The sequence below is a fragment of the Epinephelus lanceolatus genome, chromosome 16 (assembly GCF_041903045.1).
Source record: "Epinephelus lanceolatus isolate andai-2023 chromosome 16, ASM4190304v1, whole genome shotgun sequence".
Taxonomy (NCBI): domain Eukaryota; kingdom Metazoa; phylum Chordata; class Actinopteri; order Perciformes; family Serranidae; genus Epinephelus; species Epinephelus lanceolatus.
In genome coordinates, this window is record NC_135749.1 from 18,742,690 (window position 1) to 18,769,979 (window position 27,290).

The 27,290-nt window shown below is 40.5% G+C and overlaps 1 protein-coding gene across 2 annotated transcripts; it reads right to left on the reverse strand.

Annotated features, from left to right (window-relative positions):
* Positions 1-1,484: 1,484 nt before the first annotated feature.
* LOC117263802 (Y+L amino acid transporter 2) lies at positions 1,485-25,793 on the reverse strand. Of its 2 annotated transcripts, none has more exons than XM_078175618.1 (12): positions 25,471-25,793; positions 19,397-19,615; positions 18,878-19,053; positions 18,458-18,600; positions 17,046-17,171; positions 14,482-14,626; positions 14,048-14,171; positions 8,662-8,765; positions 8,441-8,537; positions 8,165-8,314; positions 6,334-6,517; positions 1,485-4,456 (listed from the first exon to the last, which is right to left on the reverse strand). In XM_078175618.1, the coding sequence occupies exons 2-12, from the start codon at positions 19,523-19,525 to the stop codon at positions 4,362-4,364; spliced, it is 1,473 nt and encodes a 490-aa protein (XP_078031744.1). In that variant the 5' UTR covers positions 19,526-19,615; positions 25,471-25,793; the 3' UTR covers positions 1,485-4,361. The 2 variants fall into 2 exon arrangements, with proteins under 2 accessions (XP_078031744.1, XP_033493338.1); XM_033637447.2 differs by having other exon boundaries at positions 19,397-19,770; positions 25,471-25,792.
* Positions 25,794-27,290: the final 1,497 nt, after the last annotated feature.

Here is a 27,290-nt window from a genome sequence, read left to right on the forward strand (position 1 = left end):
AGTTATCCATACCATTTTATTTAAACACATTCACAGTGGTTGTGTTTGCTTCTTCTTCTTTGAGAATTTCTCAGTGAGTGATTTAAGGTTATTTTGAATGTTTGTTACCCGAGAAAACTGACTGACTCATCTGGTAGATGTTTTCTTTAATAATCAGCTGTAAAATAAATACAACATATAGCCATCTAAAGTTGTATGTCCATCCCCTAAGCCAAAATAAAAAACAGAGGTCCCTCTCCAGTGCTTAAAAGATTATTTGACATGTCTCCACCTTTCAGCACCATGCCCTCCTCTCTTATAAATAACAACTAGTCCCTTATTTGGAATGAAGAATTTGTTTGTGTCTGACCAAACTTTCTCTGCAAAGTAACTTTGCTCTGAGGTTACCTGAGCTATAGGTGCTGTAATGGAGCAACAAGTTTGCACCTTTCTAGTCTTCCAACCATTGAACCCCACCCCCCTCCCCCAGCAAGTTATTTGGTATTTGGCCTTCTGGCTCAGCTCCCTCTTCACTGGCGCATCACTGCAGAAGATGCACCAAACCGCTGATCCATCTCACGTTCCATTCTACCCTCACTAGGAATATTGTCTTTTTTGGCTATGTTGCCTTAAACTCTTTTATAGGCCTGGTTGTTAAATTCTTGGTTTATAATCTTTATCTCAAAAAACAACAACAACAAAAAAACAAAACAGATTTGTCTCCAACTCCGGTGTCCTTGTTGCCTCACTGCTTGGTCTCTAACAAGTACACACCACTTTATTATACCACACTGTACATTGTGTAGCCCACACTTTACAACAATCTGCTCATATGCTGTTGGGTCTGATGTCTGTGGTGACTTTCCTGTTCTGGCACACTGGAAGTGATGCACTTTACATCAACCAGACAGACGTAAAGGGAGGAGAGGGACAAAAGTAATGCACCCTGGCTTTAATCTTGTGCTGCATACCTGTATACAGGGTATGATGTAATCAGATTTTATTTGAAAATCTCACAAATCTCAGAATAGTTCAATAGAGCTCTATCTATCTATCTATCTATCTATCTATCTATCTATCTATCTATCTAAATAAAAGGACGCTTTCTAGAAAATGTTTGATTCAGTTTTTTTCCCCCAAACTCTCTGAAAGCCTAAAGTAAAATATTCAATCCAAGACCAACAGTCCAACACCTGATGATATTGTTTTGGCATGACAATTTTATGTAAACAAAAAAATGGGAATATAGAAACTAATTCTGTTAAACTCAAAATAACTTGACAACTTTAAGTCTATAGCAACCTAATAACACAAAAATGTACCTGGTGCTAAATGAGCAGTGACAGATTGCTTAACTGCAGTTTGACAGGATTTCATCAAGCGTTACGAGACCATGACCTCTAGTGGCTGTGAGCTGCCCACTGCAACCAGAGGCTCATGATATCCATGTTTCCAGTTAAGGTAGAGGACGGTGGGTGCGAACAGTCAAAGTCACTCAAACACACTTTATGTACTTGACTTTATTCAAATAAAACACCTTCCTGTCTCCGTCTGGGCAACCAAGACTTCCTCCACTGAAAGGTAAATCTTAGCATTTGGCTTGTCTGTATCCAGAAAAGAATAAATAAAAACGGTCAACAAAGCAAGCACTTTAGGACACAGTTGTACAAATACACAAAAATACAACTTTATCTAACACAACCAACCAACCAAAAAAAAAAAAAAAAAAAAAATCGGTATTTGGTACCCCGATGACACACATCAAATATAAGTTATACTGCAACATTCAAGTCCTGTGATTTCTGAGTATATACACGTTCATAACATGAAAATATTTGGAAATACATTGAAAATATTATGTATTTACTGCAGATATATAACGCTTTTCTTTTTAACAATACACAAAACTGACTAGTTTGGTTAAAATGACACTGACCCCACAGAAAGCAACATTAAACAGGTATCTGTGTGCTTCTGTTGGCTGGTGTTGTAGAAGTGCTGCTTCAAGACACAATATACGGTCTGATCTAAGGCCTGATTATTCCCAGCTGATGGTTCACTGACCTCCCCTACAACATCTGAAGCTGCTTGACCACCTGATGAACATTTGGCAAACCCTACAGCATCATGTCAATATAACTGTGCTTCAGACACTGAACTATGTTACTATATCAAAAATAGACAGGGCCTTTGCAGACCACACTCACAGAAGGCACATACAGTTCTTAAAGACTACAGTACAAACACGTCTGACTAGTTTCTACCCACAGCTCAAATATACTATAGCTATTAATTTTCTCATCTAGAAAGCTGAGACACTTTGCTACAGGCTCATGCACTCTGTGAGCAGAGAGACGGTCCAACTATCAGCCTGTTTAAGACCTTCGGTTAGTGTACATGGTGAATAAATGGTCCAATTTGGTGATATCTTCACAAGGCAACATTACATTAAATATCTCATCTGTGACACAAACTCTTAAGACAGAAGTGGAAAGATAAAGACCATAAATATCAGCAACAACGTGTGCACATCAGCGTGGTTGGTCCTGAGGTGTGTTTCTACAAAGACTCCATTCAGGTAGCAACTTAGTTATTAAAACTGGTGATCATTTTCTCGATTAATCGATTAGTTGCTGTGTCGATCAGTGTTCCTTAAAAGCCTTAAATGACGTCCTCAAATGTCTTGTTTTGTCCACAACTCAAAGATAATCAGTTTAGTGTCAGAGATGGAAAGAAACCACAAAATATTCATATTTAAGAAGCTGGAATCAGAGATTTTTTTTTTTCTTTTTTTAAAAAAAGACTCAAATTAACTGATTTAATTTAATAGCTGGCAACTAATCGATTAATCGTTACAGCTCTAAATCACACAGTTAAAATTTTTTTCCTTTTTTGATATCTATAACACTAAATATTCCTCTCACTGGTTTGTATTGGTTTGAAAAGAGAGAACAAGATGACAGTATAACAACATAAAATCTTACAGCTTGTCCCTGGAGGTAAATATAAATCACCACTAGGAGGCACCAGAAATCAAATATAGCCCTGAAGATGCATTTAAAGGATTTAGTGGAAAGAATAAAACATTTCACATGCATGGACTGAGTTGGATCAAAAGCAGGCTGCATGTTTGAACAGATTTATGATCGTATCTGTAGTGAGCTGACGCATCACGAGCTTGTTCAAACTGCAATAAATAACAGCACATAATCTCTTCTTCCCTCGACATTAGCTAATCATTACAAACCATTTTCATCTGTCCATTTTGGTCCTTCAGTTTAGAAACAGATCAGAGTAAAGCTTTTCTATAAACAAGCTAGTTGTACAACAAAACACAAAATGCAAAGATGTGCAAATTTGCTATAGTTCTCAGAGGTCTGTCGTCTGGCTGCCATAACCATACAGTTGCTGCTTAAACGCTTATTCTAAAAAAACACTACAATAGAACTGTAACACATTTACAAGTACCAAATAATGGAAAATTACCTGTTTGATATTGATGCAAACCAATAAAAACCTTCACACACAAGCAGGGGGATGGCCTTGAGGTCTGTAACTTTCAGTATTTAAACCAGTGGTCAGGACCCACACCATTGGGTTGCAAGATAAATCTGAGGGGTCTTGTGTAATGAGACTTTAAATTTTTAATCACTGAGTCATCTTCTAATCTTAAGGCCCCTAACAATGTTCAAGTAAGATAGAAAAAATACAGTTTCCAACCTCTGATTAGGAGTTACAGGCATAATTTTAAAAAGGGTCACAAGCATTAAACCACCCAGGCGACCTTTCACACATTCACATAATCTAAGTAACTTAGTTAAAATGAGAGACGTGACCCAACACATGTAAGGCATGAACGCTTCTAAATCCATGGTGTATTTTCCGTACCAACCTCCTGCTTGTGTATAAATCACCTCAGGCATTTCGCTGAGTCAATTCCTCGTAGATCACATTGTTAATTTCCATTTGTCGTAGTGTCACACTAAGGCTTTCGGTCAGCTTATGTGTGTGTGAGTTGCTGAGTATGGGCGCATGTGTGGAGGAAACTGCACAGCCAGTACTGCATTGTGTAAGAGCATGTGAGTGTGCTCAAGTTTCACTCGCTTAATCTGTACAGTGCTTTCTGTTGGAGGGTTATCACGTACACAATTTTAATTTATTCTAAATAAAATCCTGCTCTTTTGCACATGTGGCTCATGTGTGAGAGGAGAGGAGGAGAGGAGGTGTGTTGAGCTCATATCTCCAGTTTGTTCATCCATCTTTAATCAATCAACCTATACTCATCTAAATCCTGATTGTCTGCATCCCACAGCTTCCTTTGTGTTCATTCTTCCTCCGCTATCCCTCCATACAGCATTTCACACAAGGCCTTTGTTGCTCCATCACTCGATCTTCTCCGGGTCTATATTGTCCAAGTCGATATCAGGTGAGGCCACGCAACACATGCACAGTTTTTGGGTGTACAGAGAGATCTCATCTGCAGTGTCAGAAAAAAAGACAAGGGTTGCAGTCAAGAGAACATCTTTGAAAACACAATACAGCCTGTTTTAAAACAAACATTTTCATACAAGGTTAATAATATTAGGAGGGAGTATTCTTACCTGCACTACAGAACCCTTTGCACAAGTTTCATATGGTTGTTACAAAATGAAATGCAAGGACTTTCAAGTACTTTTTCAAGCTCTATTTTTCCCCTTTTCAAGGACTTCACTCAAAGCGAATATAATTTAAGAGGAAAATTAAATCTTAAGAAAACACTGTGTTCAAACAACCTTGAAAAGTATGTTTGTGTCAGTGTGTGGGGTGGATTTAAGAAATGGGTTAGGTGAGGAGTTTAGCACTTTTTTAGAGTTTTAGTGCACTTTAAAAAGACACACACGATGAGCGGTGATGCTGATGGGTTGGTTTATTTATTTATTTATTTATTTATTTATTTATTTATCTGGGCTTAGTTGAGATGTTGTTTGTATATTTAATATCTAAGACTGTTGTTTATTTATCTATATTAATGGTTGTAAATACGTTTGGGCTATTTTCAAGGTATTCTAGTACTTGATTTTTTGTCTGTCAACATTCGAGCACATCACACTCCTTGTACGAACACTGTTTACAGTTCATGGGCTCTACATTAAACTGAACTTTGAGACCCTAATCTCAATCATTCTTCAGCTCTTAACACTAAGACAAGTTGTTTTTACATGTGCCTATGGTATTAGGTCTACATGTAACTTTCAGTACGTCTAGTAAGCCACTTTCAGAGGTGGTCCATACATCATAACCACATTCACCCACAGGGAAATCTTACATATGAAGCTCAGCGTGACTTCAAGCAGCAAGACTTTCTTTGTGCTTCACAATTCTCTCCATCCCACTGCTTCCTCTAATCAGCTGTCTATGGGTGTTCACTCTTTTGCCACAATCTCTATCAGCCAATCAGGATGCCACCGCAAAATTTTATATCTGCCCTCTCCTCTGCTGCTGTCAGCCGTCATTTTAGGCAGAATCTTTGTGCCCTGCTCCACCCGGTTCACATCCAGCCATCGTATCCAGAGTCCAGGACGAGCTCAACAAAAGGTGATTCCTCTACTCAACCAGATGGTTGCCACTTCTCCATCTTCCTCTCATCTCATCTTCACCACCTCTACTTCCCTATTCGACTATGGATTCATCACCCTCCTTAAATCATACCATCTCTACGGGGTCTAATCGCCAAAGACTTTCCACATTTTTCATTATGTGCACGTGTTAATAAATATTCATTGCTGCAAAGCTAGGAGCGTTTCTGGCGGTCAGTTTCACAGCATGATGTGAGTTAAAATATCCGTAGTGTGTGTGAGCACATCAAACTCAAAGAGGAGAGGAGCAGCAGAGCACTGCACCCATGAATGACGCCACAATGCGACAGAGACTCAGCATAGCCTTTTACTACAAGACTATTTTGGTACATTTACCCACCAGTGCGGCAGACAGCCTTCTGAGATTTACTCGCCAAATGAAAAAACTCCTGTCCACAGCATCACATAGCTTAGCTTCGGTGGAGGAACCACTGTACCCAAAGGAAGCTGTAATATGCATCTTAATTTAAAAGATAAATGATTATAGTAAAAGACTAGAAAAGCACTCGGAGAGCGTGCAGCATTATCAACCTTTCCTTCCCTTTCCTCAAAATCCGTTCAGAACTTTGTTATTTTCCAGACAAACAGACCAACGCTGACGAAAACATAACCTCCTTGGCGGAGGTAAAAATATTGTTTTCAAAAGCAGCCAAAGACTATTAAAGGAGTACAAGGGTCTCCCAAAACAAACATGACCACAGCTGTGATGTGCACGATAGCATTAGTTGCAGCTTCCTACCGAGCATATCTTTGAGGAAGGCTGGTCTGGAACTGGGCGGCAGATGGATGCAAATGAAGTAGACTGGTACGCCAGACAGTGCCACAGCAATTCCCACCAGAGAGTTAATGGTGTCGCTGTAGAGGGGAACCACTACCAGGAATATGCTGCACAAGCAGTAGAGGATGGGGAAGAACAAAGAGAGCTGCAGGGCGGGGAGAGAAGATGGGCAGAGGAGCATGACAAGGGCAAAGTAAGAAAAAAGGGGAGACAGAAAAGAGGAATGGGGGTAGCAAAAGGTCGGGAGAGAAAAAGCAGAGAGAATAAAACTTGAAACAATTACAGTGACAAATATTATTAGTTTAGACCATATTCCTCTGATGATTTAATCACCCTTAAATTGCTAAGCCAGTGCACAGTGCAGTTACTTTAATGGTTACTGAAAGAATCTAATAAACTGAGTGATCAAATTCAAAACATCATGGGCTATCGTCATAACTCAAAGTCATACTGACTTTGATCATCAAAAATGCTTCAAAGAGAATAGATAGCACATGATCTATGTAACCATTTCTGTTGAGAGGACAGAGAGCAGCTTTTTATGTTTACCATTAATTGAGTGCTGTCAATGATATGATAAGAAATCACATGGGGACTTGTAGGGTTTAAGAGATGTCATAATATGACACCTTTGGCCAAAAGGTGGCTCTGTTTACCCAACATACACCTTTCTAACAGGGTAGATGCAAGGAGTAAAGCACACTGTATTATATTTTTCAGGGTGTTCAGCCAGAAGGCCAGATACATACACCAGTCAGCCACAACATAAAAACCACTGACAAGTGAAGTCAACAATATTGATCATCTTATTGCAGTGCAATGTTCTGTTGGGAAATATTGGGTTGGCATTCATGTGGATACCACTTCACACGCACCACTCACCTAAACACTGTAAAGTCAAAAGGGCATGAGGTCTTAACTCCAAATTCCCCAGATCCCAATCTGATCAAGAATCAGTGAGACGTGACGGTACTCCAAAGCTCCTGTACCCATGCCTTTAGAGGTCAGAGCCACATCCGATCAACAGTGGGAATGTGACCTGCTGAGACATGGACACAGGACCTCTGGGGGTGTCCTGTGGTGTCCAGCACTGGGGCGCTGGCAGCAGATCCTCCGAGTCCTGTGGGTTGCGAGGTGCTACATCCCACAGATGCTTGATTGGACTGGGATCTGGGGAATCTGAAGGCCAGGTCGACACCTTGAGCTCTTTTTCACATTCCTTTGGCCACTCCTGAGCAGTTTTGCGTCCTGCTGGGAGGGAGTACTGCCATCAGGGCGTGCTGGTGCCATAAGGGGGTGTACTTGGTCTGTAACAGTTATTGGGTGGGTGGTGCGAACAAAAAGATCAATGTTATTCAGTCAGTGGTTTTAATATTTTGGCTGATCGGTGTAGTTTCTGTACAGATTTCATGCAAATATAACACATGAATAATCTGAGTTGCAAGCAGGAAATTCTCCGACACCTACTGTAATGATTCAGATTGCTTCCCAGGACCAGGTGATTAAAACAACACAGCTAACAAATGTGATTCAGAAGCTTCAAGATGTCCCACAGTCACATAATGCAAAATGATGAGTTGTCAAAACTGAATTACCACAGATAAGTCACTTGATGAACATTTCTGAAGCTAGCTAGCTTTCTGTGTCACTGTGGTTACCTGTCTGACATACACTTCACGTCTGTGCATGTTACATACCGCACTGATGCACAGAAACACGTGTGCCTGGAGGTCTGAGTCACTATGTTCCTTAAACATGCACATCAGTGCTCATACTGCATTTTTTTTATTACCTTAACTGGTCGGTGCAGATCAGGAGCTTTAAAACGAAGGTAGATCTGGCTGGCTATTGACAGGCCGATGAACAACCAGTAGTTGAAACTGAAATAGTTGATCAACTGGAAAACGTCAGGCACAGACAAGTAGAACAGAGACATGCCACCCTGAGAAAAGAGGATCAAAACACACAGAAAAAAAAAACACTGAGTTTAATAACAAGGACACACCAGGGAACAGGCATCCAAATACACAATCTCATCTCAAAACTCAAAGAAATATGAGGTACTGACATTGAAAAGCAGTGCAGGAATTGGGGTGAAACGCTTTATGTGGATCATGCACAGGACATTAGGCAGGTGGCCTTCTCGGGAACCAACAAAAAACAACCTGCAGGGTGAAAAAAACACAGTGCTTATATGTTTTGCTGACATTTTAACATTCAAAACATCAAAGGCAGAAATAGGATTTTGGAGAATAGCGAGGTAAAGCTGCACATACTGCATGTACTGACCTGGAGGCAGCAATGATGGAGGAGTTGAGGCCACCGTAGCAGGAAATGGCCACGGATAGAGGGATCAGCCACCGAGCCCAGCCCAGCACCTCATCTGCAAATGTCTAAGGAGACATGCAACAAACCTTAGAAACCTCACACATGAATTTATTGATAAGATCAGTGGCTCTAAACATAAAAACACAGAATAAGAGTGTTTGCAAATAACAGTAAAACAGCTGATTACTCTGATGACAGTATAGTGCTTTGAGAGCCTTGGCCGTGCTGCATCACTGAAGTTCACCCTTAAGTGTAATATTGAAATAACACAAAAATTTCTGACAAAATAAAGGACACAGTCAAAATGTATTCACTTTCTGCTTGTGTTATCTCTGTTTCCATGGAAATACATGGAGTCTGACTAATAACTGGAAACAATCAGTCATGTCAGTTGACTCCTATGTAATGAAACTTTGTTTACTACCACAGCAAGTAGGTCAACCCTTAGAAACTACCGAGCAACAGAGATGATTTCCAGTCTCTGTTGAGTCAGCCTGCCAACTTGAGCCAATCTTAATGCTTCGTAGTGTTTGTAGGTTACCCAAACTGAATAAATACCACACACATAAATACAAAAACTGTCTCGTCAGCCCAATCTTGTTGTAACCAAGGTATATTGAAAAAAAAAAACACATTTTCAATGGACAGATTTAGCCACTATGTCTGCAAACATCACACATAGGCTATTTTTAAGATATCGCTGTATCATCAAGTCACTGGCACAGCTAATGTGATCCAAACAATCCCAATAACAGTTAACTCCAGAGTGTAGTCAAGTCCAAAAGTCAAAATTTATTGAAGAAATATAAATCAAACCATTTCAAAAACTAACAACCATGTTCTTATCTAAAAAAATATTCATCTTCAGTCAGTCCATATTTGCATGGTGTTTAGCCTTTCACTGCAGTCACATAACCGTTTGCTCTCTAACTTGCTGCACACAAGAAAGACAGCGAGCTGTAATAACAGGACGGTCGAGCAGCAGCAGTCTGACACTCAACTCAACTCAACTTTATTTATATAGCCCTTTAAAACAGCCACAGCTGAAACAAAGTGCTGTACATAAATAGACAAGGCAACACAGGGACATAAAACAATTAACAGGAAATAAATACTAAAATAATTGTTTATTGTTTTTAAAACAATTTAAAAACAATAAAACCATTTAGAAACAATAAAACAATAAATAAAACAAACCATAAAACACTAAAACAGAAGCAGAGTCTCATGCAGAGTTGAAAGCCAAGGAATAAAAATGCGTTTTTAGACGAGTTTTAAAAATGGACAGTGAGGAGGCTTGTCTAATGTGGAGGGGTAGCTCGTTCCACAATTTAGGAGTGGCAACGGAAAAAGCTCTGTCCCCTCTGAGCTTCCGTTTGGACCTCGGTACCTCCAGGAGCAGCAGATCAGCTGACCTGAGGCACCGAGCAGGAGCGTAGGGGTGGAGAAGCTCAGAGAGGTAAGGTGGGGCCAGCCCATTTAAAGATTTAAAAACTAAAAAGAATCTTAAAATGGACTCTAAAGTGCACAGGCAGCCAGTGGAGGGAGGCCAGGACGGGAGTTATATGCTCCCTCTTACGTAATCCAGTTAACAGGCGTGCAGCTGCGTTTTGCTCCAACTGCAGTCACATAACCGTTTGCTCTCTAACTTGCTGCACACAAGAAAGACAGCGAGCTGTAATAACAGGACGGTTGAGCAGCAGCAGTCTGACACTCAACTCAACTCAACTTTATTTATATAGCCCTTTAAAACAGCCACAGCTGAAACAAAGTGCTGTACATAAATAGACAAGGCAACACAGGGACATAAAACAATTAACAGGAAATAAATACTAAAATAATTGTTTATTGTTTTTAAAACAATTTAAAAACAATAAAACCATTTAGAAACAATAAAACAATAAATAAAACAAACCATAAAACACTAAAACAGAAGCAGAGTCTCATGCGGAGTTGAAAGCCAAGGAATAAAAATGCGTTTTTAGACGAGTTTTAAAAATGGACAGTGAGGAGGCTTGTCTAATGTGGAGGGGTAGCTCGTTCCACAATTTAGGAGTGGCAACGGAAAAAGCTCTGTCCCCTCTGAGCTTCCGTTTGGACCTCGGTACCTCCAGGAGCAGCAGATCAGCTGACCTGAGGCACCGAGCAGGAGCGTAGGGGTGGAGAAGCTCAGAGAGGTAAGGTGGGGCCAGCCCATTTAAAGATTTAAAAACTAAAAAGAATCTTAAAATGGACTCTAAAGTGCACAGGCAGCCAGTGGAGGGAGGCCAGGACGGGAGTTATATGCTCCCTCTTACGTAATCCAGTTAACAGGCGTGCAGCTGAGTTTTGCTCCAACTGGAGACGTGCAAGGGAGGACTGGCTGATAAAGTGCATTACAGTAATCCAGCCGAGATGTAATAAAGCCATGGATTACTGTTTCAAAGTGCTGTTGTGCAAGGAAAGGTTTCACCTTAGCCAGCTGTCTAATTTGAAAAAAGCTGGACTTCACTACAGAGCTAATTTGCCGATCCAATTTAAAATCACTGTCCATCTTAAAACCCAAGTTTGAGACTGTTGGCTTTAAAAAACCTGCCAAAGGGCCCAAGTCAACAGGGGGGGTTCACAAAGGCCACTGGGACCAAACACCACCACTTCTGTTTTTTTTCTCATTAAAATTTAAAAACTTCAAGGCCATCCAGTCTTTGATGTCTTCAAGACATGCCAGAAGTGGTGTGAGTGAGAAGGCATTTTTCTTTTTTAGCGACACATATATCTGACTATCGTCCGCATAAAAGTGGAAAGAGATGCCATGCTTTCTCAGGATGGATCCCAGGGGCAGTAAATACAAAGAAAAAAGCAGGGGCCCTAAAATCGACCCCTGTGGAACCCCGTACGGCAGTGGAGCAGAACTGGATTTTGAGTTTCCAAGGCTTACACTCATGCTTCTGTCAGCCAGATAAGATTTGAACCACTCCAGTGCGGTTCCACAGATGCCCACTAGGTGGCGTAACCGAGCCACTAAGGTATTGTGGTCCACGGTGTCAAAAGCTGCTGTTAGGTCCAATAAAACAAGAATTACATGGTCACCAGAGTCATTTGCCAGGAGGATGTCATTAAAAACTCTTACTAAAGTTGACCCGGTGCTATGCAGATTTTTAAGCCTGATTGAAAGATCTCCAGGACATTATGCTCATCTAAAAACGATTTTAGCTGAGCATGAACAACTTTTTCTAAGATTTTGGAGATAAAAGGCAGCACGCTGCCATCAAGGCCAGGGTTCTTAAGTAGGGGCTGGACCACTGCATGTTTCAAACTCGGGGGAACAACACCAGAGGACAGACTGCTGTTAATGATGGCCAGAACCGACTGCCCTATATTAGGGAAAACTACTTTAAAGAAACCAGGAGGGACAACGTCACAGGGAGAACCTGATGGCTTAATATGGCCAATCAGATCTTCTAAAAATGATAGAGACACAGGTTCAAACTTATCAAGAGCTGCAGAACAAGGAACAGGGACAGAGGGGTCAGATGCAGGGGCTGGGATGAGAGCCCTTGCAGTAGCAACCTTATCAATAAAAAAATGCAGGAAGCTATTGCACATTTCAGGAGATGCCTCCAAGCTGACAGGCTGTGGGGCATTAAGAACAGTGTCAATGGTTTTAAATAACACACGCGGGTTATGACACCACCATAAATGATTTTCATTTCAAGAAGATTGATTCAAATCAAAGTCAAAAACAACAAAACAATGTGTTTGTATCAGTATGGTGACCTACAGGTTTCTGAATCATCTCTGAGCTAAAATGTTGCCATGGAAATGGCGGAGTAATATTTTTAGTGATGAGGAAGGAGTGCTGTCAGTGGAGTGCTGAACAATTAGATCGCCTGGTCGGATCTATTTGTTTTATAGTATAAACTATAGCAGCTGTAAATTAGGGTTGCAAGTCACTAGTTTCATCACGATACAATATTACATTAATTCTTTTGACATCAATACGATATTTGCAGATATTAAAAAGTCTGCCACGATACAATTTTGATTCGATGTGATTCAGGGGCCTGCGATCGCTATGAGAAGATATTACATTCCTACTTTACACAGGCTGTTACAGAGGAAGCTGCCACCCCTTTCTTTTTTACTTTTGGCCATGAAAGATAAAAACAACGCATATATAATGTAAATAATTGTAGCTGGTTAAGTGCAGTAAAACTTACTTAAACTGACTCCACTAACACACAAAGGTGATGACATGGGTCGCTGTTACACTTCTATGTAAGATAGGGGGTCAGTCTGCATGTATATGAGAGTGTGTGTGTTTTCTGATGGAATAGCTCCTTAATTCTTTAAGGAAAATAAACCCAGCAGGAATCACCACTGCAATAAAGAGAATTGGCAAAATGTTGTACTGCTGTCTACCATTTGGAGACTCTGTGTATTTGGCTGAGAGAAAGATAAAGAAACTGTGAGGTGGGTTTTGGTATTAACTGCGTATTACTTAATCTCATACTTTGATAAGAGCTACTCAGCTGTCTACAAATGATAAGAAGAAGAGCTCGACTCCCCAGGTGCCAGAGTGCCAAAAGCACAACTCAGCAATGATATATCATATTAACACAATTAATGACTAAAAGTTGATGAACACTTTGGTGCAAATTAAAGTAATGTCTCTGAAAACTCTGCTTTTTAAGTCAGGATTCTTGATGAGGAAGTGCTTTAAAATGTTTGTGCCAAACAGGGTCTAAGTTCAAATACTAACAACATTCAGTGCAGTGCTGAGCTGTAAAGTCTAAGTAGTGCCCTGTGCCCAGTTAGACAAGGTTTGACACCATCACTCTCCAAAATCTGACATATCCAGTCATTAGTAAAACATTTGTTGTCTCTCTCAGCTTGCATTCAAGACAGCACAAAGTTTATAACTTGTTTGAACATTAGTAAACCATTAGAATCAATACTCTAATAAACAATTAACAAATACCAATACAACTCTTCCTCCTCCAATGCACTAATCACATCATCAACTTCCCCATGTTCCTGTGTGGGGCGCTAACCTCTTTAGCTAAACGAGGTTCCTGTCATCATCTGGACTCCTACAGTCACAGATAACCAAACACAAGTACCGCAGCAGACGCTAGTGTGGCTGCCAGCCAGACTCAAAGAGATGACAGCAGAAGACAGGAAGGAAAGATCAAAACCTGCTGCCCCTACGAGGCTGAGCAGATGCTGTCAATTTGGATAAGTCCTCTAATGTACTAATAGAGTTTATGGGCAGACATTAGTATGCACACGCTTGGACTGTCGGATTCGCTTACTGCTCATATACAGCTTCTTTAGTGTACAAAGAGAATGCATTAAAATTACTCACCACAGCAACAGCTTCACTGCTAAGCACTTTGTCTGCATCCATGACGATGTAGTAAGCTATGTTGGTCAGGATGTAGATCACAGTGACAACAGGCATGGAGATAGCAATAGACAAGGGCAGATTCCTGAAAATGAGAAAAGTCAAAGCTCTTAGTTGTATCTTAAATATTTACTGAAGAGAACTGTGAAATAAAATCCTTGCAAAACACATGTGGTACTAAAAACAATTCATTTGTAGCTGTGATGCATTTCTACTGAGTAAAATGAGGCCATGATAACTTATGGAAGTCATAAGATTACTTAGTTTTAAGTCAGATTTATGCAGTACTAGATTCACAGTGGGTAAAGTTATGTGGTGAATTAAAACCTGCTATCAATTGTGATGAAAAGCAATCATGCTCAGCGTTAAATCTTCTGAAATACCAGACCCCGTACCTCTCTGGGTTTTTGATCTCCTCTGTAATGAAGTTGAGTGTGTCCCAGCCGGAGTAGGAATAGAGAGCTGAATAGAGGGCCAGGGCCATGTCACCAGGGTTCAGCTTGGAGCCTTTGAACGAGTCCTCAAAGTTCTGGTCAAAACCTACACAGGGTTAACAATACACGTCTCTTTTTTATTTTGTCTTGTCACCCCAAAATACATGCAGGGTTCCTACACATTTGGAATTTCACTTCTCGGAAACTTCTCTGCGTTGTTGTTGTTTTTTTTTTTCAGAGAATATGCGACATCTGAGTAAATATATCAGTGTATCATATTTCACATCATATTTAATTATTCTTAATAGGCGATTGTAGCCAAGTACCATAACTGCATGCAAATAAAAACTCAGGTAAGTTCAATGTCTGGGCTGAGGCATAAAGGGTTCAACGCTAAGGTTTTTTTTTCACTTGCCCGGTCGGGCAAGTTGGTCAGAGATCTACTTGCCCGAAGTCAGTTTTTACTTGCCCTATAAAAATTGTTTAATTTAAGCAGCTATCAATTAACAAAGACTGCAGTTATTTTTATGTTATGTAATCTTTATTCACACTGTATTTATTAATTAAAACAACATATGTCATGTATTGTAGCTGAATTCCTACACAAAAATGAGTCAGGGCTTAAAGTGAAAAATGTTCCTGAGCCTGAAACCTGAAACCTGAAACCTGAAACCTGGGGGGCGTCTATAATTTTGCGCCCTACTTGAGCCATGCCCACCTCTATTTATTTTTCACCCCTCTCTCCAGTTCTGCTGTATTAACACCGGGTTTAATATATTTTGCTTCCATCTCTCTGCCCTGCTCTACTCTACTTCAACGCTACTTAGCTCTCTCTCTATTCTACCAGTAGACTACCACATCCACCTGTTGCACAAAATGCACACAGCAGTGTTTCCCTAGGATGGAGTTGTAGCAGCAGAGGTGAAGCACATGCATGAAAAATAATTTTCACATGCGTGAAACTTTTTTGTATGCTTGCAAAGCACAGCCTGCTGAAATGTTTCTATGTATCTACTGGCACCAGAAGGGCTCTTTAGGACTAAGTACATACAGTACATTTGTGCACAGTAATGAGCAAGTGAAATGTCTGTCTAGCTTACATATGAGGTGTCTCAAGATTTAGGAAAATAAAATTTTATTGAATATAATAAAAGTAAAAAGTCACATGACATGCTGTTTTGTGCTATGACCTATTTAAATGCTGGAAGTTGTTATTTACGTGACAACGCCTGAAGGCAACATAAGCTCAGCACCAAGAGTGCCGTGCTGCGCTGCTGTGCGAGCAGCGTGTTTGTCTGTGCGTTTGATGCTGGTTATTTACACAGTGTCCATAACAATAACTTTGTCAGCTAACAAACTGCACCGGGCTCGGGGTCAGGTTTGGTCAGGAAAATGCGGCCCGAGCCGCTCTAGCGTGCTCACCTTTGTGTGGCGGAACTCCGCCGTACGCGATACAGAGAGCAGAGGAGAATTGTTAACGCGTGACCATGTAGAGACAGAAATGACACGATAGTAGGCCTATATTGTTATGTTATTATATGAAGCGTCCGTCGCGCAAAATAATATGACTTTAGTTTATGAAGAGGTAAGACAGAGCTCTCTCCTCTCCTCTACATAGTGCAGCATGTAGCGGACTGGACATACCACTTGTCAATCAGGTAAAAGGGGCGGTATATTTTCTGATGTTTGCTCTCACACAAACTGTGCCTGGCCCGGCATAAAACATGACCCGGATTGATTAAATTATTTTTGGAAATAGCTAATTTTCTATTTTAGAAAACAGTATTTTAGAACAGTGGTAACAGTCTGGAAACATAAATATTTTTCCATACTTTATTTTTCATTTCCATACTTTTTAATACCTGGAAATTGATTAAATTTATTTCCATACTTTCCATACTTGCGTAGGAATCCAGTACATGTTAAAACAAAGTAAGTGTGCAGTGTGCATCTCCCCCCTCCACCCACTACTGAAATTTAATCTGTTGTGTGTCCACCTTGGCTCAGCAGTGAATTGTGCACAGCCTTTCAGACACAAGGGGCTCCATTAGTCTACTTCTAAACAAACGTAGTATTATGTAAATCACACTGTAATAAAGTTTATCACTAATGCAGTACAGGTTGAATCTAACACTGTGGGTCTTTCGACACAGGCTGCTGATGTAGGCTTCTTTATAATTTGCCAGAAAGTAGCAGTGAGAGTTCAAGAGAAAGGCATGTAATCACAGTGGTTTAAGCTCATACACCACACAAACCTGTAAAACCACAAACTGACCAAACTCTAGCCTGAAGCAGATTTACTTCAAAACTGGAGCAGTGGTACAGCAGGGACAATATTTACCTCTGTACTGCTTTGAAGAAAAAGAAGTTTACATTGGCTAATTTTAATTATTGACATGATTCTGTTAACTGATTCAGTGAAACTGATTTAATCATAAACAGTGCAGCAGTGATTAATCCCTTCAATTTTTAGTAAAGTTAAAGCAGTAGTGTTGGAATAATACAGAGTTGACAGGATACCCTACCTTGTCCCAGTTTAACCAGGCCAGTAATGATGATAACAATGAGAGCGAGGACCTTAGCTACGGTGGAGATGACCTGAAGAATAGCGCCCCATTTCACTTTCATACAGTTCACAAAAGTCAGCGCACCTGAAAGAGACAAAGAGGAAGACAGCAGCAGTTAACCAATATCGCATAACAACTACAGAGTTTATATTAAATGCTGAACAAAAGTAGAGAAGGGTATTCAAAGCATGGATTCAAATTTAAAATCAAGAATGTCTGGAGAACATATTTATTGATTTATTTAATTTCTATAATAAACTCAATGAAAAGAGGACTTGGATGTACAAAACATATACAGAGTATTTGTGTATAAGTGGGATGGGGTCGTGAGTAAATTCATTTATCAAGTTGAAAATCTGCTCTACACTGTTTATATACAGTAAAAGCACAAACCCTACTGGTTCATTGGCACCCTGGCTACTTCTGAAGCCCAACTCAGTCACACTTGGCAAACAGATAATATCTAAACAAAACCAACAGGTTTTAGGTCGAACAGCTACATTTAATAGCTGTAATTCTTTTTCAATTCCCTTCATCTAGAAGCATCAAAAAGCTTTAGGGTTGCCATTCACTAAGCACAGGAGACTTGCAGAGTTGTGAGGAAATCAACAGGTATTAAGTGTAGTTACACACATATCCCTTTAAGTGCAATGGAAACAAAGACTACCTGATTAAATGCAGCATGCATGGTCTAACATCTAGTGCTGCAGCTAATGATAACTACAGAAACTACTTAAACACAGTGTTCACTTTAAATACATGGAGCTGATCCCTTTCAGCTATTGTGGCAGCATTTCATGACCTCTTCCTCAAACACTCAGCAGTTTGCAAATGGCTTAACAGTAGTCACATGGGAGCATGATATAAACTAACAGCTAAGAGAAAGCCTCAGATTAAATAAAGCTAGTACTGCAAACACAACAGGGTGCGAAACAAAAGCCAATTTTGCAACCCAAGCCTAACAAATTAACCGTGACTGGATTTATTTTGAACCTGTGTTTTTTATGACCTCTTAAAACACCGGCCGTAGCAGACTTGACAGTAATATGACAGTTAACGGTGCAATTACAGTTACATTGCATATATCTGGTACACTGAGCCTTTCGAAGTGATGCTGTTGGTTAAAATTTCACCTGAAGATCAGTATTTTGTTCATACTGTGTGGATAAAGAAAGGCAGTCCTAATTCTCTGAAAACAAACCTTCCAACCACAGTAGCAGGCCTCTCAATATGGACGATACAGATGTCAAACATATATCTACACACACAAAGCCTCACCCAGGTCCCCTTTGTCCTTTCAACAGTAATCTAAAAGCATACAACAGATTAAGAGGAGCATGTAAGTGTGTTTAGTAGAAGTCAAGCCTTACATATGATGACAGCAGCGAGGAGACGGACGGCAGCATAGGGGGATGGACAGGTAGGGTAGAAGGGCTGGACCAGGTAGTTGGAGAAGGTCAGCGCTATCACTGCCTGACAAGCTGGCTCAACTATCAGCAACGACGTCCACAGTCTACAGAATAGATAAGTCTTAGTTATGAGGCATAAATAAAACATATTGTTGTTAAACTTATGTAAAATAACAATGAATAGCAGACTTAAGACTGTACATCTCACATTACATTATACAGTGCATTAACAGGGCAATATTTAATCATGCGTTTACTGGTGAATTGAACTGCAGCCAATTTAAAGCCATTTAAGGATACCAGGCTTGAGGTTAGCCTGTTCTACCTGTTTGGTGGATTTGAAAGATTACATCTGAAGGCTGAAAGAGTAAAACAACATACCGAATAAAAGCCAAGAAACCTCCAAAGGCCTCCAGGATGTAGGCATAGGAGGCTCCGGATTTACGGATGGTAGTACCCAGCTCAGCATAGCATAGCGCTCCAACAACAGAAAATACCCCTCCAATGGCCCATACGATCAGGGACAAGCCAAATGAGCCTGTGTACATGAGAACTCCCTGCAGAACAATGAGAGCATACACCATCAAATGACAAAAAAAGTAAAGCATGTGAGAATTTATATTACACATCAGAGTTGTCTCACTTCTTGTGGGTTCAAAATAAATAATTTTCATGTTGTTTAGGTTGCTGTGAAAGCTGCCGTTTAAACTCAGACCAAACAATTGCACCAAGACTAAAAAACAAACCTTAACATCACTCAATAAATACTGATTTCAGACTTTGAAATGTTTGAATAACAGTGTGCGTCTTACAATCAAAGGGCAAGAAACTATATTATGTCTACACGAAAATAAATGTAATCACTGCAAATATATTCATTGGGCTATCAAAGACTCTTACCTTAGGTGATACGAAGATACCGGAGCCTATCATATTCCCCACAATGAGACAGACCCCGTGGAGGAGGGAAATCTCCTGCTTCAGCCGCACACCACTGCCCTGAGACGCTGAGTCTACCTCAGCAACCATTGTGACGGATTTACAGCCGTCAGCCTCAGCTCGGAGAAGGTAACAGGGAAGTGACAGAGAGGACGGACTGATTCCTGGTAGCACCAGAAACTGAGACAAGGTAAAAGAATACAACAATAAAATGACTGGAGGGGTGTTGACCGAGACAAGAGGAAGGGAGGTGGGAGTGTCACTTGAAGGCTGAGACCATGCCTGTCTCAATCGGCCATCGTTCAATCTGAGGAGTAATTCTCTACTGGGATGATCTGTAAGAAAAGCAAGAAACACAGTGTCACAGAGTCCTTTACACATCTCTGTAGTTTTGCTGAGGGGAGACGAGTAGGTGATCCTGACTCAGTGTGCGATTGGTTTACTGATCCTTGCCTTATGGACACTTTGGCTCCAACAGGGCAAGACAAGGCAAGGTAATTTTAATTGTACAGCATATTTCATACACCGGGGCAATTCAATGTGCTTCATGGGGTTTTAATAAAGGGTAATAAAAAATAGAACAAAGGTGAAAGATTTACAGTTTTAAAAGTGCAAGGTAATTGAAAATAAAAATAAATAAAAGAGTCCACTGCAGTGTGTGCTAGTCAGCTGGTCTCATTTGTTAATGTTACTGTTAACCGGTGCCCCGCTTCGTGAACGTCAGTCTCAGTGTGACGGTGTAGAAAGTATTCACGACATACTTTCTGTTCGTCTTGCAAATGCAATTATTTAGAAATTAAATTAAGAACTGCCTTCTGTGAAGATGAATTACGAGTTAACTCTTGCGTGTCAATGCTGTAGACTGCCTGGGTGCTGCACTGCCCCCACAGTTGAGTTTTGCCTGTTTCCTTCTGCCAACATTATGTTATTAACAAACATTTAGATTATCAATTACTGACATTTGTAAGTTCATGACAAATCATCCTTGTAGAATTGATTATTTCCCTGTAGAAGCTGTAAAAATAAGGTGTAACTGTCTTAAAGGTAGGGTCTGGAGAATTTTCCAGTTGCTGTTTGTAAACACACATTCAAATTTGGCCCCTCCTATCAGGCTCAACTCTCGCGGGTGTACAGAGCCCGGAGGTATGGAAGAAGGCTTCACAGAAGAAGTTCAGGCAAGGCTCGCGCTGGTGCACGCTCGGACACGCTCGGGCACGGCACCTGTGCTCTCTCACTGGCTGGGGAAATCTCTGCCCAGAAGCGGTCCGAGCTCACAAAAACTAAACTAAAAAAATACAGTTAAAGGGCAGGAGCTCTGCAAACAGAGTCACCAACACACATGAGTAGAAGCCCATAGGTAATGTTTAAGCAGGATTTCATTTGTATATGTCTATATTTTGTTTTGTTTGAAAATCCTCCAGATCCTACCTTTAACAAAAATACAAAAAACAAAACTTTTGTATGTATATGCTTTGTATTTTCAATCCAAAAACAGACAACAGAATTTACACCTGCTGTTAGCATATGATCTGCATCTAGATACATTATCTAAATAATGACATTCGACACAGACTTTTGTATTTATACCTGGTATTAGCATTGTTCTGATTTGCCAAAACACACATCACATCCCAGGGGCCTGTACTATGAACAGGGCTTGACAGTGCGAGTGTTTCACTCGCATTTGCGACTAAAAATAGGTGTGTGCGAACTGAAAAAAAAAATATTTAGGGGCACGTGCGCATAAAAAAAAAAAAAATCAGCTGAAGCAGCCTATATTTTTGTCAATAAAAAATATGATAATCTAACCGCAAATGTTGGAGGAACTCCAGCCGCCTTCCCTCTTCCCTCTTCCCCGTGTGACACAGTTATGGGTGGTTTTCCAAGCCACTGTCGGCACAATGAATATCGTGCGTGATGCCGAAGGTAGCGGTGCTGCTTTGTCAGGCGTTGCTGCCCTCTCCAAACAATGGGACAGCCAGCACAAAGCGGTTTTACAGCTGATCATGTGTAGAGGCCTTTAGGGACCGTTCGCCACGGTACTGCTGCTGGGCAGGGTGGAAATAAAGCCCTTTTCACACAGAGTGCGCAAAGCGCAGACCTCCACCGACAAACCCATTCATTGTGTATGTGCTACCGTGGCGCAAGAGCGCACCGCAATGCCGCCGAGCTGAGCGGCGCTCGATGCCAGCCTGCGCGCGAATTTAAATTTTTTTAAACATTACCGCAACGTGCTGTGACGACACCTCGGCGCCGCGCGTCCAATAGCAGAGAAGATCCTGAAGTAGACCCGAAAGCGGTCACCATGGAGCTGTAGCTCCTGAACGAGCCTGTACTCCCCCAAATCCTGTCCTCTGCGCCCTACCCCGCAGTGGGAGCCGCGAAAGTTCTGTGTGAAAGAGGCTTAAGTCCTGCAGAGTTTCAGAGGACCTGGAGAATGTTTTAGGATATTATATAAGATAATCATATTGCAAAGATAATATATATAAGATAATAACATTAAAGACAAAATTAAATTGCAATACTTTTTTAAAACTTGATGATTTTACCTTTCTGTACATTTTGTATACAAATTCATTAAATAATTTTGCTTGTAAATCAATCAATCTTTTATTTATAAAGCACTTTGATACAAAAAATTAATGCAAATGTCTATTTGCATCACGTTTATTACGGAAAACACATTATTTGATCAATTTACATTGTGCCCCTAAAGTTCTTTGTGTGCTCCTTACTTTTTCAACTTAGGAGCACATGTGCTCCTTGGGAAAAAAGTTAGTGTCAAGCTCTGATGAAGCAAGTTCAACATAACCAGGATATCTTTTAATTATCTGGCTTCACTAAGCGGGTTATTGCGTAGCTCAGTCATCTCTGCATTTTACTCCCAGCCACGAGCACTGCATTACTGCAGCAAAAATCATTGTGATGTGTTTAGTGTCATAAACAATGCCTCTGTTTGTTAGGAGCTCTGTTGTGGAAAAAGAAAATCTTGAACAATTGAATGACTCTACTGTCCTATAAAAGTGTGTGTTGACAGGGTGTAATCCGATCCTTTGAAGTTAACCCGTTCTGGAGCAGCAAAAAGTAAACCAGCTTCATAGGACTGAAAACTCAAGGATAACACTTAAGATACCTCAACAGCCCCAAATCCTGCTCTGTAGTACAGGCCTCAGATGTAAGACAGAAATTTAGTTGTATGGATTTTTTTTTTCCTTTGCTAAGAATGAGGTTGTCTGTGGCTCTGTATCTTGTTTGAGACAGCAGAAAGAGGAAGAATTTATCCGTTGTTTTAGTAAGAATGCGGCCAAACTGCACAGACTGAAGTTACAGAGCCAGTTAAATGCTAGGACAGCCCCCTGAGATGTTGTCTGTTAAACTAAGCAGGTATATGTGTGTCAAATGAGCATACGTGCAGTCAGCTATAGTATACGCCCACATATAGCACCCAACCACCCACACATGCTCCCCCGCATATTTGAAACCCAAACATAGAAACAATTACACTAACCGAAGTTAGCTGAAGTTAACAACACCCCCTGATGAACAGGAAAATAACTAAGACTTAAAATACCACCCCACAGAAACATGGCTTTTTAGCAGTTCTGCACACTATGAAATTCTAAATGTGCACAAGATGTACAGCTTCGGGCTCCAATTCAAGAGATCAGTGAGAGTGTGAGTAGGGAGTTATTGACTGAGTTCAGTGTAAGAGGGTAATCATCTTATGGAGCTCAAGAGTCTGATGGCTTGAGGGATGCACAGCAGGTTTCTAATATCAATACACTATAATGACATGTGATATATTTTCCATGGCTGGGTTGGCCCGGTCTAACACAAAAGAGAGTGGGACTATTTAACATCCAAACCAGTCTGACTAAATTCATGCTTCACAACCAGACAGACCATAATACCCTGGAAACAATGCAAACAATATCTTAAACTATAATTCATTAGGGCTGCATATTTTTCCCCATGTATTATTCATTTAAATGTGTAGCTGCAATGACACTATGTGTGGAGGGTGTACTCTGGAGCAGTAAAAAACAGGGCTTCAAATTCACTAATGAACTGCCTGGACTATCTGCTTTCCAAACAAATAAATTCTATCTGATTGCAAAGTTATCTTTGTGCTCCATTTGTCATAGAGTAGTATGATTGCAAAATGTTCATACACCATCCAGCAGTTTCTGAAGTGTTAGAGGAGATTTTTTACAAACTAGAGTGGCACTTCTCGCCAAATTTTGGGGAAGATTTGATTTTGATAATTTGATTGATGTTAAAACGCCACAGTGGTATAACTTTCACTCACATCAAGCACTGTATATGAATCAACTGCCAGAAAACAGACTCTAATTTACACACTAAAGTCCAGGGGTGTCACATACAGCCCAATTTGATCTCAAGTGGGCCGGACCAGTACAACCACTGCATAATAACGTATAAATATCAACCCCTTCAAATTTTTCTTTCATCTGGAAACATTCATCCATTTACCAAACAAAGAAGAGAGAAAATGTATGTGCAAATTCAACAGTATGCCTTAGTTATTCCACTTTCATTACATGTGACTTTTATTCATAATTTTCTACTAAAGTGGAAGCTACTGAGGAAGCAGGTTAAGTCATACCCTGCATTACAATCTGAAGTTTTGTCAGTGCCCAAGCAGCAGCGTTCTACTAATATTGTTTTAAGACAATACTGAAGCTGCTGGTTGACAATATTTTGCATATTGTTCAATATCTCTAAATATGACCACAGCAAGTATTCACTGTTGTTTCAGTGAGCTGGTCAGAGTGGAAACACCTCTAAGGCAGTATTATACATAAGTATGTGCTCACTGTTTAAATTGCTCCTGAAACCTCTCAGCCTTCACATGTGCATCAATATTAAAGTCAGCTGGAGGGCCAGACTGGACCCTTTGGCGAGCCAGGTCTGGCCCCCAGGCCGTGTGTTTGACAGCCCTGTTAGTCATATATCAAGTAAAAACATCTAGTTGCAGCTTCACAACTTCTAGTATTTGATTGCTTTTCCCTATTTTGTGTTGTTTTTGGCAGAAGGTAGGACTTCAGCAAAAAAAAAGACCTTAAAGCAAAGCATGACTTCTTTGCCAAAAACTAGTGAAAACACAGTAGTAAAAGGTCTGTGAGGAAAAAGCGCCATGTGTCCCTTGACTTGACCAATAAGGTTGCATCTGCTCTGCATGCTTAAGGCAATATGGCTGCTGCAGTTAAGTGAGTGTCTTCACAAGCTAAAAAAGGGCATCTCTGGAGGAAAGGAGGGTAATCCGCACATTCACACAACTACATGTGCGGTTTATATACCCCGTGCTCATGAGAAAAACAAGTTTAACTAACCGCACTGAGTTATTAAACTTTATTGATGACGCTATAGTTAATTACTAACAAAGGAGGTAGCTTCCTTTTGTGTGTCTGACCCAAGTTGAGAAACTGAGCAAACTACAGTCGGACGGCAGACACGATGGGGACTGTGAAAGGTGGACAATCTTCACAGGTGGACACGTGTCACGGCGTTAACTCACCTGTATTTTTAATCCGACATCAATCAACCTAGCTGTGAACCAGAACACCCAGTCCTGTTAGTTTGCTCTGATACATCAAAATAACCGCTTGCTGTTAATGATTACCGTTAGCGGCGGATGGATTGATCGCGTTGTTAGCACTGACCGGATATCACTAATAAAAGAGGATAACGTTAGTGAGGGATCAATGAATCTGTGTTTCACTACGTTACCGTTATTTCACTGGCTTATACAAACACTATTCATCCTAAACTCGCTATGTGGCGGCTCTGTGATGTGTCATACAGCTAACATGGCTAGCTAAGTTCCCCAACTGATGCAACATACTTGATGCTATAGATGCTAACACTATATATACTTATGATGTTAGCTAGTTAACGTTAGTCCGAGAGCAAACCTTCAGCCTAAACGCCCTTTTTGAGCGTCGGACAGACTTTGAAAGTGGATATAATGACTGTAACGTTACTCAAATAAAAAATATAACAGAACAAGTTACCTCTGCTGTGCCGCCTTTTAGTCCGATGGAGCAACTCAATGTGCCGTGTTCCAGATTTGAGGGACCAACTTCAGCTGTTTAACGTCACCTCCCAGTCAGTCAGCATCTGTAGCTAGCTCCTCCTAATCACCAACCGCCAAGGGATGTGTGGCAACACCCACTGACGGACAGAGGGGGACCAAGGCGGCTTTGACAGATAATTACTTTGACAGATAATTAATTAATACAGCCGGTAAAAACATCAGTGTTTCTCAAAATATCCTTGTTGTATCTATAAGCAATGACACAGACTGTGGAGTGTCTTCCATCACTCCACGAACAGTAACGACCACCTCACGCAGACATACAGTAAATACCAACGGGTGAGCGCATTGATCTGTAGCTGAGCAGTGATGCGGTCACTCAGGTGCCAGGAGGGTCTTCTTTTTTGTCCTGTAGAGTGAAGTCAGGTATTTCTGGACACTTTTTTATTACATTACCAAGACAACCACCTTAAACTCTAAATACTAGGCTACCTTAAGTGTTACTTTACCACTTGCTATGGTTCTCTGCTTGACTATATTCCTATAAATAATGTTGGACTTTCAAACAGATGGAGAACTCCCATGACATGTTTGGGTGAAATCAGACAGCTGGTAAGGTAAAATGGGACAGTCATATTTATGTTTATATTATGTGCCAGATTTAGCCATACAGGCTAATGCAGTCATCTGCAGTCCCTGGCAGGTTGATGATGTAAGTGTATATAAGAAAATGACATTAAATTAACACACAAAAGCACAGAAGCACATTAGCACAGATAAAAACGGAATGAATGCATCTCCATAGAAGGGCACATGAGCACAGAGCAAGCATATAACCGTAGACATAAGCACTAATGTGGTTAAATCCATTTACCAGTTCAGTCATTACATCATTAATGTTACCTATGACTTCATCAAAAAATATCTCCCAACTTCTCTGCTTCTCTACCTGTTCTTTTGCTGCCTGTCTCCTCAGTGCCATATTGTCTACAATGGGCATGTTTGTGTGTGCGCTTGTGTGTGTGTGTAACAATTATGGCTAATTCTGAGGTGACAAAAATACTAGAAATGCCTGTAATATGACAGGGTGGTATACAGTAGCATATCTAGTGATTTATGGCACCTGGTAGCCCAAAAACAATCTGGTTTAACCTTAGAAAAATGTCCCATTTTAGCTTAATTTTTCCCCATTTTACCTGAATGCACTGATGACTCACTAAAAACTATTTCCCATAAAATCACAAGTGTATTGTGAAAACATTTTAATAAGTCAACCATTTTTGGTGTCATACTCTTATTGATTTAGCTGCAGTTCTCAGAGAAAATCAACATCCCACATGGCTTCCCTTGCAAGTTCTGGGACCTGTGGATTTTGGCTCTTCACTCTGCCCATACTGGTTGTTTCATGTAAAGCACACTTGTATCAACACTGCAACAGCATGCTTGGTTACTAGCTGCTACTATTAAAGAGCCCAAGACATAAAACCTTATTGGACCCATATTACCTGATGTCTCAAATTACCTGACTCCACCCTACCTCAGTTATTTTTTATGTACCTGTCAGTGTTCATAGCATATCTACACCATCATTACAAACCACAACTAAAAACTCTGCTCTGGTTAATCAGTGACCATTCATGAGTTCATGCATACTCTTGACATTCTCGCATAGTTTTAAATAAACAGTGCCAACTGTATTGTTATCTACGCAAACACATGCCTTTTGATAAGGGACATGCCGTTGGAGCTGAACTAGGTGGAGCTTTTAACCACAGTCTAAAATGCATGGATTCAGTT

Coding starts and splice junctions, on each gene's coding strand:
- LOC117263802 (XM_078175618.1), bottom strand. CDS start 19,525: ATGGTTGCTGAGGTAGACTCAGCGTCTCAGGGCAGTGGTGTGCGGCTG. Junction 18,601..18,877: donor GGTTTCTTGGCTTTTATTCG/GTATGTTGTTTT, acceptor TCTATTCTGTAG/ACTGTGGACGTCGTTGCTGA. Junction 14,172..14,481: donor GAGATCAAAAACCCAGAGAG/GTACGGGGTCTG, acceptor TCTCATTTTCAG/GAATCTGCCCTTGTCTATTG.